At 35.2% G+C, this 9814-nt stretch overlaps 4 protein-coding genes across 9 annotated transcripts; 3 read left to right on the top strand and 1 right to left on the bottom strand.

Moving 5' to 3' along the window:
- Positions 1–348: 348 nt before the first annotated feature.
- On the bottom strand, positions 349–2271 carry LOC114871636 (COP9 signalosome complex subunit 6). Of its 4 annotated transcripts, XM_029177784.2 has the most exons (7): positions 2182–2268; positions 1831–2095; positions 1468–1714; positions 1087–1370; positions 856–1021; positions 583–776; positions 349–516 (listed from the first exon to the last, which is right to left on the bottom strand). In XM_029177784.2, the coding sequence occupies exons 3-7, from the start codon at positions 1700–1702 to the stop codon at positions 376–378; spliced, it is 1020 nt and encodes a 339-aa protein (XP_029033617.1). In that variant the 5' UTR covers positions 1703–1714; positions 1831–2095; positions 2182–2268; the 3' UTR covers positions 349–375. The 4 variants fall into 4 exon arrangements, with proteins under 4 accessions (XP_029033617.1, XP_029033619.1, XP_029033618.1 ...); XM_029177786.2 differs by lacking the exon at positions 1831–2095 and having other exon boundaries at positions 2182–2271; XM_029177785.2 differs by lacking the exon at positions 2182–2268 and having other exon boundaries at positions 1468–1745; positions 1831–2168.
- On the top strand, positions 2272–7181 carry LOC114871559 (dentin sialophosphoprotein). 3 transcript variants are annotated; one of them, XM_029177624.2, is made up of 6 exons: positions 2272–2361; positions 2432–2553; positions 4144–5788; positions 5857–6030; positions 6110–6244; positions 6312–7181. In XM_029177624.2, exons 3-6 carry the CDS (start codon positions 4157–4159, stop codon positions 6468–6470), a joined length of 2100 nt encoding a protein of 699 aa, XP_029033457.1. In that variant the 5' UTR covers positions 2272–2361; positions 2432–2553; positions 4144–4156; the 3' UTR covers positions 6471–7181. The 3 variants fall into 3 exon arrangements, with proteins under 3 accessions (XP_029033457.1, XP_029033458.1, XP_029033459.1); XM_029177625.2 differs by lacking the exon at positions 2432–2553 and having other exon boundaries at positions 2297–2386; XM_029177626.2 differs by lacking the exons at positions 2272–2361; positions 2432–2553 and adding an exon at positions 3914–4013.
- Positions 2788–3903, top strand: LOC114871672 (phosphatidate cytidylyltransferase, mitochondrial). Its single transcript, XM_029177864.2, has one exon. The coding sequence runs from the start codon at positions 2788–2790 to the stop codon at positions 3901–3903; it is 1116 nt and encodes a 371-aa protein (XP_029033697.2).
- Positions 7182–9033: 1852 nt separating the features above from the next.
- LOC123987883 (S-antigen protein-like) lies at positions 9034–9465 on the top strand. The gene has a single exon (XM_046286183.1). The coding sequence runs from the start codon at positions 9034–9036 to the stop codon at positions 9463–9465; it is 432 nt and encodes a 143-aa protein (XP_046142139.1).
- Positions 9466–9814: the final 349 nt, after the last annotated feature.

Genomic DNA, 9814 nt, shown 5'->3' with positions numbered 1-9814 from the left:
CGTGCAACTACTTCTGTATCTATCGTGAATTCTCGATGTACGTATTGTTTGAAATAATATATAAGTGTAGAACGCGTTATAAAATTTTTTGTATGTATGTTATATATTGGACAAAATATAAATGTAAAGCACATATTAATAAATTTATATAACGGTAATAGTTTAGAATCTAATACTGTTATATTCTGAAATCAATCATTCCATATGTGTTTTACTTGGAACTTTATTTTGTAAGAGGTACAATATTTATTGAAACTTCAGAAGTATTGACCAGTTAATCTGCTTTTTCGACTTTTTCAAAATTAAAAGGATATTCAATATAATTTATGGAGTAAAAAAAGGCAAATATTAAAAAAATGAGTTTCATTTCACTTATCACAAGAAAAGACTTCGTAAACGACGACCTACACCTTGTCTATCATACAAAATATTGAATTTGTTAACAAACTGATTAATATTGTTGCAGCCTTTCGTTATAATTCCAAGATAAGTCATCAAACCAAAGTCGTTACATTGCTGCAAAATGTCAATAGTAAGGTATTAATAAATTGTTGTACCAGTTAAAGTATAGCGTATACTTACATTATAAAAGTCAGCTTTGAATTTCGGATTATTTAAAACTGGTAATCTATGTCCCAAAGAACAAGCTGCTCTTAAAACTTCATGGTTCCCTTTTAGTTCACCACTCTGTACTGCCCTCACATATTTTAGAACTAAATTCACTCTTGAATATAACATTTTTATAGCACTGTGTTGTGCAGTGAGATGTTCTGCAACTGGAATTTTTTTATTAAAATATTATTTACTTCCATTTTTTTAAACAATTTAAAATACCCTGAATGTTCACAAAAGTACCTAATGAACTTTCTTCTTGATCATTACTACACATTCTTGCCACATGATCAAGTCCAATTCTTTCTGCTTCTTCTGTTGCCAATGTATAAGTCAATGGCACAAACAACATTGTAGCTTCCCCATTAACCAAATCAATTACAGATTCGTACATAGACACGGAAAGTTGCTGCAAGATACAATAATGTTGTATTACAGAGTACAAATATAAAAATAATGAATGTTAAAACATACATCTGTATTTTTTGGTCTTGGATCAAGTTTCAGTAACACAGGGCTCTCATTGATTTCACAAAGTTGTTTGTGTACTCTGATATCTTTTTCATTAGGCATGTCTCCTGTGGTATACCATCCTAAGAAGTCCATGTCAGTGAACACTTGTTTAAATTGTTCTTCTTTAGTATTATAATAATCTCTATCAATTACAACATCATCTCCGATACATGTGAACAATAATTCAAAGGAATTCATAATTTCTATATTACGTCCCTTCTGTTTTCCAATCAATGCTCCGTACACTGAAAAAAGAAGAAATTCTCTGTGTGAAAAACTATACAAAAATTATAATTAATACCCCTCGACTGTAAAATAGAAAACAAAAAATAATATCCATACCTAATTGATCTGTTCCTTCTTGAGCCCGAAGTCTCGTCCAATGTTCGCTAACGTTCATTATAACGAGAGGGTGAAGACTAATAGAAACAGAGCCAACAGTACCAGAAGATGCCATTACTTTGATAGCGCTTGGAGGATTAGTTGGCGGAGCTGTATTTTTTCCAGAAGTATCATCGTCAACTTCCATCGGTGTATCCACTGGAGCCGCTGCTGCATTGTTTTCATCGACCTCCATACTGTTTGATTTCTACAGTATTCGTATTATATGAAACATTTACCTAATCATTAATCGGTATTTTATGATTTTATGTGCTCAGTAAACACTGCTAATAATATCAATGTGAATTTTTATATATACAGTACCTAAAACTTAAATAAAACAAAAGTTTTTGTTACAGTACTCTAACAAATTTCTTCAGATAACACAGCTATTCAGTGGAAAGGATTACTTTGATGTCATGATGTATATTTTATTGCAATTACGTTTAATTACGAGGTTCAATGCTGTCAAATTCATATACGCTTACACCAATTACACACCATACAGCACACTTTACAATACTGCTTGAATAAGTCTAAAAATGCAGTTGACTTGGAAGTTAGCAGTCACATTGTTCCAGTGGTTACACTAAAAAATATACTAGGGTTCAACCATAAAATACTAGAATCTGAATAACCATCTGGGGGTGTATGTGACCCCCTAAATTACATTACCCCTTGGAAACAAAGGCATGTCCAGTCTTTTGCCTCTGTAGTCACTGCATTACTTCAAGCAATCATATGTTTCTGAGGTCAATACACAGCAAAGTAAGATGTTGGATTACACGGTTTGACGTTTGTTTATTCCTGTTTTGAAAACTAAATATATGGCTACTATCCAATAATAAATCCGTGGTATAGGATATTATATGGTTTTTACGTAAGTATACATAATGATTACACAATTTATAAAACAAAATTTTAGGTTAGACGGAATGGATCGTGGTTGAAAAAGGAGGCAGTTAATTATAAATATCCAAAAACTTACAACGTTCTTTGTGGAAACTATTGGATGATTAAGGCTAGAGAATATTTATTTTTCATCAGGTGCCACTTTTTTATATTGTTCTTCAATGCTGTATTTTTTCCATCTTTTTGCTATTTCCATAACATTTAATAGTATAAAAGAATAAGATCAACTGTACTGTAACTAAATTTATGTAAGAAAAAAAAGAGAATCATTTAATGATCATATTAAATTTTTTGCAAGATAATACAGTTATGCAGAATTAAAGGTATTGAGTGTTTTCACGCATTTGGCTGCACTATTAACCATTTAAAATGATGGAAAAGTTCATAGGAATTCAGCAGCTTAAAGGGATACTTAAAAATTTCCCAGGAAATATGAAATTCTGCTTTGCATATGGATCTGGTGCATTTAAGCAAATAAACAATCAGTCTTATAATATGATAGATCTCATTTTTGTTGTTCGTAATATAAAACAATGGCACTCTGAAAACTTACAACTGAACCCCAAGCATTATGCTCAACCATTGAGATTTCTTGGACCTAGAGCAATTGCAAATGTGCAAGAGAATTGGGGTGCTAAGATATATTATAATACATTGGTTAAAATGACAGAAGGATGTACTATCAAGTATGGAGTAGTTTCTGAAATTTCATTAATAGAAGATTTGTTAGATTGGAATGATTTATATTTAGCAGGAAGATTGCATAAACCGGTTAAAGTATTGGTAGAACCAGACGAACATACCCAAATACCTACAGCTCTAGTACAAAACTTACATTCAGCTGTTCATGCAGCACTGTTATTACTTCCGCAATACTTTACAGAAATTGAGTTTTATAAAACTATAGCTGGTTTATCTTACAATGGTGATTTTCGAATGATCTTTGGTGAAAATAAGGAAAAAGTTAATAACATTGTCCTACCCCAGCTAACATATTTTAAAGAATTGTACAGTCCAGTTTTGCAACATTTTGAAAATTATGTGGATGTTCCAAAATCGGATAGCTCAATGCTCACTTGTCATCAGGATACGAGCCCGGCAACAAAAATACATCATTTGAATCAGTTGCCTCGAATACCGCAAGTTAAACTTGTAAGAGCATGGTCACAGGGTCCAAGGTCAAAGGACACAGAAGATTGTTTACGCGCAATTGCTCATGATCCTGAATGCGGTGAAATATTAGAAGGCTGCTTGAAACAAATTGTATGGAGATCCAGTACTACTCAAAGTTTGAAAGGGATTGTTACTGCTGGATTTATAAAATCCGTTAAGTATAGTGCAGCAAAAGTAATCAAGATGTTACAAGCAGATCCACAAAAAAATTCTGTAACAAAGTTAGAATCGAATCAGAATAAAGTTAAGAGAATGGTAGAAACTGTGAAGAATCAGACACAATCAAAGGAAACAGAGAAGCGCATAGAGTAGTAATTACATGTGTTTTACTCATACTTTAATTCTGTCATATGTAACATGATTCATAGATATGTGTTTTAAATAAAGTTCTCGTCTAGTTAACTTGTAGCTGTTTTTTCTAGGTACTGTTTAATACCTTAAAGTTTTAAACTACTTTTATAAAATACTCTTTCATTCTGTTAATATATTTTACAAAGTATTAACGCAATTACTTTAGATACGTATCAACAATTAAATTTCTGCTGCTTTCAGCAAATAACTAATTATGACAACAATGGACTCTGATTCCGAGAGTCAGGATAGCGACGATGGACGACGATTTCGTTTTGAGGCCACTCGTAAAGATAATTTACAACCCGAAACGAAACTAGGAAAATTATCGAAAGTAAAGTCGGAGCACAAATCTTGTTACAACGACATAGAATGTAAAAGTAGAAAAGATAAATCTAAACGCGACTGCAACAGAGATGAACATAGAAGTTCGAGGGAACGAGATACCGATAATAGAGATATTAAATATTCTAAGCATGCACATGAATCAAGGAGCTCAAGACACGATGATAGTAAAGATTATAAGAATACGAGGGATGTCAGTTTAAGTTCAAGAAGTTCTGTGTTACTGACAAAACATAAAACAAGAGATGCAAAACGGCATAGAAATCGAGATCGAGATGAACACCATAAAAATAGGTCTCACGAACGGTCCCGTAGTAGAAATGATAACGAGAAACACAAAAATAAATCTCACGAAAAGTACAAGCATCACTCTTACGACAGAAACCGCGATAGAGGATACCAGTCGTCCAAAGCAAGGTCGGAAGATCGTGAGAAACTTCGAGGAGAATCCGAACGATACAGTGTATGTAAAAATTCATCGACAAAAGATGATGAAGGGCAATGTTTACACGAACATTCTTCACCCAAGAGTACAGAACCAGATCGTAACGATAATGAATTGCTAATAAAAGGAGACTCGTCGACAGATAACCAAGAATGTAAAGAATTAAATCTCTCTGAATTTGATATTCTATCAGAGACAGATGAAAATATGTCTGATAGTTCAGATGTAAAAAGTAAGAGTTCAGTTTTACAGCAGCATAAGGTAAAGACAAAAAAAAGAAATTTAAATGACGAACATGAATGTATATTAAAAAAGCAAGCAACAGAAATTGAACATTCAGAAGGATTGGCAAAGGTAAATGCAAGGATGAACGATTCGTTACATGGTTCCAGTAATAATAATTCTGGTACCATTTCAGATTCCGCATTAGGTACTATATCACCTATATCAATGGAAATCAGTCAAGATTGTAGAAATAACGCTTATCAAAAATGTGAGAACGAATCAAGAAACGATAGAGTTGATTTAAATCGTAAGGAAGATAATAAAAATTCACTCGAAAATGTTAATAACTGTGATTCCCTAAATGCAACGGAAGTTACTTTACCCTCGTCAGATCCATCAGACGGGAACAATTCAAAACCTAGTTTACCACTGCAATTAATAACTGATTCTTCCAATGATCTAAAGCTAGTAAAAAGTAAAGGTTTTATAGGACCTTGTTTACCAGAAAATACTGTAACTAAAACTTCTGAAAACGATTCGTCGAGTGATGTTAATCAAAACAATGGAACAGATCTTGTTTTTGGTCCAGTATTACCACCGCATTTATTAAAACCGAAATGTGATAATGAAATGAACGTGGAAATTATAGCTCCTACTCTTCCAACAATCGTGATACAATCATCGGATAATGACGAAATAGAAGAAGCAGAATCTGAAAGCGAGGATGCGATAGGTCCATTGCCGATTGATCACCCAGCATTAAAAACCAATTACGTGTACAGACAATTAGAACAAAGGGCGCTAGAAATTCAAAAGGAACAAAAAGATGAGGTAACAGTGAATTACATTTCTATAATTTAAATATTTTAAGTTTGTGCCATAAAACAATAATATTTTAGGGTGACAGTACACAGAATCAACGAGAAGAATGGATGACAGAGTTACCTGCGGTTCAAGTTAGTAATCTGGGACTAACTTCACGAAAATTTCGAATGAAGTCAGGTCCAGATATGTCTGATAGATCATGTTGGACTGATACCCCAGCAAAGAAAGCTGTGAAACAAAAGCAACAAGTAAGTACTTTATAATTTTTATTCGCCTTTGTAAAAGGTTTAATCCAAAGTACTTTTACGAATGATATTATCTTTTCAGGAGAGTGAAACAATGTACAATACATCGACTATAGCCTTAGTTAAAGAAAGTTACGAAGTTGATCCTGGAGAAAGTAAAAGACAAGAAAAGTCATTATTGGAAATACATCAGAGTAAAGTACGAAAGAAGAAAAAGGTATTTGTGTACTGTTAAGATTTCTTATATTAATGATGATGATTTAATAAACAAATATGAATTACAGAAAGAAGAGAAAAGAGCCAAGCTATCTGGAGAGACAGTTAGAAGACCATTTGATAGAGATGTTGATTTACAGATCAATAGGTTTGATCAGGCTCAAAAAAACGCCGTTATAAAGAAAGCACAATGCCTGGATGATAGGTTTTCTCGAGGGAAATTTTAGAAAGGTCAAAACAAATTAATTATCTGTATGTTCAGTAGAATTTTACAAAGGTGATGAGTTTGATAGTGTACATTTTGACTCATTATAAAGTGATGAGTGCCTTCAATTACGAACAATTGTAATTAAATTTTTATTTAGAACGGGATTGCAAGTCTACATAAATCGAATTCTCTTCCTGTTTAAATTAATTGATTCTACTCGTATGATGATTAGTTATTAAGTAGCATTAACATGAACATAAAATATCGTTTTATCGGAAACACGTACTTGAAGTATATAATGCATTATGGTGTAAATTTAATAAATCACTCTCTAAATGTTAATACACATACATTACATACTGATTTATTTCAAATGATTTTAATGTGAATCATGTCGACTTCAACCTACGTACGTATGTACATTACAATCGCAAAACCGTATGTCTCGTAACTGATCACTCTTTATGTCTGTGATGTATATAAATATATATACACGAAATACTTGATCGCAAAATATTATAATTCAGTGAAGATATAAGACTAAAGTAGGTACATAAAAAGCATTAGTTTTAGCAAATTCAGAAATGGAAAATGCTTTTTTCTTTTTGATTTTAATCAAAGTCGATTATATCTGTAATTACTTAAGAACAATGTGAGGTAGTAAATGTTTTGTATGTAAACACTTGTAATTTTACCACATGTACTTTAAATATACTTTTTATGAAAACTATTATGTGTATTCAATGTGCTTAAATTAAACATTGAGCCTATTATGAACTATCCTTCCCTTTAACAACGCGGAAACATCTCGGTGGATGGTCTCAGGTAAGATTTCCTCACGTTAAAAAAAAAAAATCCTTCACATCTCTGCTTTACTTACATTCCTGCATCCCTTACATCTCTGCATTCATTTCATCCCTACATTTCTTACATCGCTTCATCCCTTATATCCCTACATTCCATACATATCTATATTCCTTACATCTCTTCATCCCTTACATCCCTGCATTTTTTTCATCCCTACATTCTCTTCAGCCATACATTCTTTTCATCCCTACATTCTTTTCATCCATACATTCTTTCCATCCATACATTCCTTTCATCCCTACATGCCTTACATCTCTTCATCCCTTACATTTCTGCATCCCTTACATCCCTGCTTCCCTTACATTCCTCACATTCCTGCCTTCTTTATATTATCCCAACATCCCTTACAAGCCTGTATCCTTTACATCCTTGTATCACTTATATTCCTGCATTCCATACATCCCAGTACCTCCCTGAAATTTATTTGAAATTTTCGCGCCTATAGGGCCTGCGATTTTATACAAATTTAGTTCCCTTTTTCGCCACCAGGGGGCGCTGATTCGATATCGAAATTTTAGTTCACATTTTTGCCGCCAGAGGGCCAAAAATCGAGCAAGATTTAGTTCCTTTTTCCAAAACCAGAGGGCGCTGATTCGACATCGAAATTTTAGTTCACATTTTTGCCGCTAGAGGGCCAAAAATCGAGCAAGATTTAGTTCCTTTTTCCAAAACCAGAGGGCGCTGATTCGACATCGAAATTTTAGTTCACATTTTTGCCGCTAGAGGGCCAAAAATTGAGCAAGATTTAGTTCCTTTTTCCAAAACCAGAGGGCGCTGATTCGACATCGAAATTTTAGTTCACATTTTTGCCGCGAGGGGGCGCTGTTTTTTCGAAATTTTGCAAAATTTCTGTCGAAAAACCAACTTACCTTTACTTACCTTTACTCGAAGCAGTCTTTCTAATATATTTATTATAAGGGATGCAGAGATGTAAGGAATGTAGGGATGAAAAGAGTATAGGGATGTAAGGGGTGAAGCGATGTAAGGAATGTAGGGATGAAAGGAATATAGGGACGAAAAGAATGTAGGGATGAAAAGAATGCAGGGATGTAAGGGATGCAGGGATGGAAGGAATGCTGGGATGGAAGGAATGCAGGGATGTAAGGGATACTGAGATGGCCTTGCCCTACAATGAGGGATAAAATTATATAAATAACTGGAAAAAATAAAATAAATGGGGTCCTCGGTTGAGACCCAGAAGCGGGATATAACCATAAATGTTATTCCCCTTCGATGAGCTTATTTAATAAGCAAAAAAAAATAAATGAAGTAAATTAAATTAACTCTGGAAAAAAATTATCCTGGTTGTGCCCTCTTCGTACGGACCTGATATTATCCAAGGGTGTTAGGGGCCCCGCTGCGCTAATGAAGCCCTCTGCGTACCGACCTGATATCATAATGGGGTATTAAGGACCCCGAAAGCATGTGACTATCTTTGCATACCAATAATATAGCATCCGGGGTGCCAGGGACCCCGAAGACCCAGTGACTATCTCCGCATATGGACATATCCTCCTGGGGTGTCAGGAACCCCGAAGCACCGATGACACTCTTTGCTTACCGACACTACGTCATTCGGGATATCTGGGACACCGTGGTACAGGTGACGCTGCATACCGATATTATGCCACCGGGGTGTCAGGGACCCCAAGCAAATAGCGAAATATAAGAACGGAAAACGAACAAATCTGGAAACTCACTTGTTCGGACTAGTGATGGGTATTACCGGATTACTGCACGGGGGTTCCGGGGACCCCGTCGCTCTACTGTGCTGGGGTTCTCCGGACCCCGGTGGGGGTTTCGACAGCCCCGTGGCACTTGTATGCTGGAATTCCGAGGACCCCGCCGTTCTACTATACTGGGGTTCTGCAGACCCCGGTAGGGGTTTCAACGACCCCGTGGCACTTCCATGCTGGGGTTTCGAGAACCCTGCCGCTCTATTATACTGGGGTTCTGTGGACCCCCGTTGGGGTTTCGACAACCCCGCGGCACTCCTATGCGGGGGTTCCGGGGACCCCGTCGCTCTACTGTGCTGGGGTTCTCCGGACCCCGGTGGGGGTTTCGACAGCCCCGTGGCACTTGTATGCTGGGGTTTCGAAGACCCCGCTGTCCTACTATACAGGGTTTCAAGGACCCCGTACTTGTAAATAATTCAGAAATTATTCACTCACAAACAATGAAAATGATATATTTGTAAATCACAAACGATTTCCAATGAATTACACTTATCAGTTACTACAAAATCTGTTTATTATAAAAAATTACTACAAAGTTTCGGCTCACATCAGGATTGAAATAAAATTGTTAATTACCCAAGAATTTGTCACAAACATTAAAAATAGACTTACAATCAGTCACAAAAGATTTACAAACGAAATACACTAAGAGAAATTAAAAATAATCATATTTTATTATTCCTTTCGGCTAGCTTCATGTAGGTACTGATCAACCTAGCACGATTATCATACCGACTTTGCTCCGTATATGCAGACTTAA

The sequence above is a fragment of the Osmia bicornis genome, chromosome 6 (genome assembly GCF_907164935.1).
Source record: "Osmia bicornis bicornis chromosome 6, iOsmBic2.1, whole genome shotgun sequence".
Taxonomy (NCBI): domain Eukaryota; kingdom Metazoa; phylum Arthropoda; class Insecta; order Hymenoptera; family Megachilidae; genus Osmia; species Osmia bicornis.
The sequence above is the reverse complement of the archived record's forward strand: the minus strand, read 5'-3'. Positions and strand labels throughout refer to the sequence as shown.

Bases quoted from the DNA above. Each gene is read 5' to 3' on its own strand.
- LOC123987883 (XM_046286183.1), top strand. From the start codon at position 9,034: ATGGGTATTACCGGATTACTGCACGGGGGTTCCGGGGACCCCGTCGCT.
- LOC114871672 (XM_029177864.2), top strand. From the start codon at position 2,788: ATGATGGAAAAGTTCATAGGAATTCAGCAGCTTAAAGGGATACTTAAA.
- LOC114871636 (XM_029177786.2), bottom strand. From the start codon at position 1,702: ATGGAGGTCGATGAAAACAATGCAGCAGCGGCTCCAGTGGATACACCG. The intron at 1,371-1,467 runs GTATGGATATTA...TTCTTTTTTCAG, and splicing joins AGAAGGAACAGATCAATTAG to TGTACGGAGCATTGATTGGA. The intron at 777-855 runs GTACTTTTGTGA...AAAAAATTCCAG, and splicing joins TCAAGAAGAAAGTTCATTAG to TTGCAGAACATCTCACTGCA.
- LOC114871559 (XM_029177624.2), top strand. From the start codon at position 4,157: ATGACAACAATGGACTCTGATTCCGAGAGTCAGGATAGCGACGATGGA. The intron at 5,789-5,856 runs GTAACAGTGAAT...ATAATATTTTAG, and splicing joins AAAAGGAACAAAAAGATGAG to GGTGACAGTACACAGAATCA. The intron at 6,245-6,311 runs GTATTTGTGTAC...TATGAATTACAG, and splicing joins AAGTACGAAAGAAGAAAAAG to AAAGAAGAGAAAAGAGCCAA.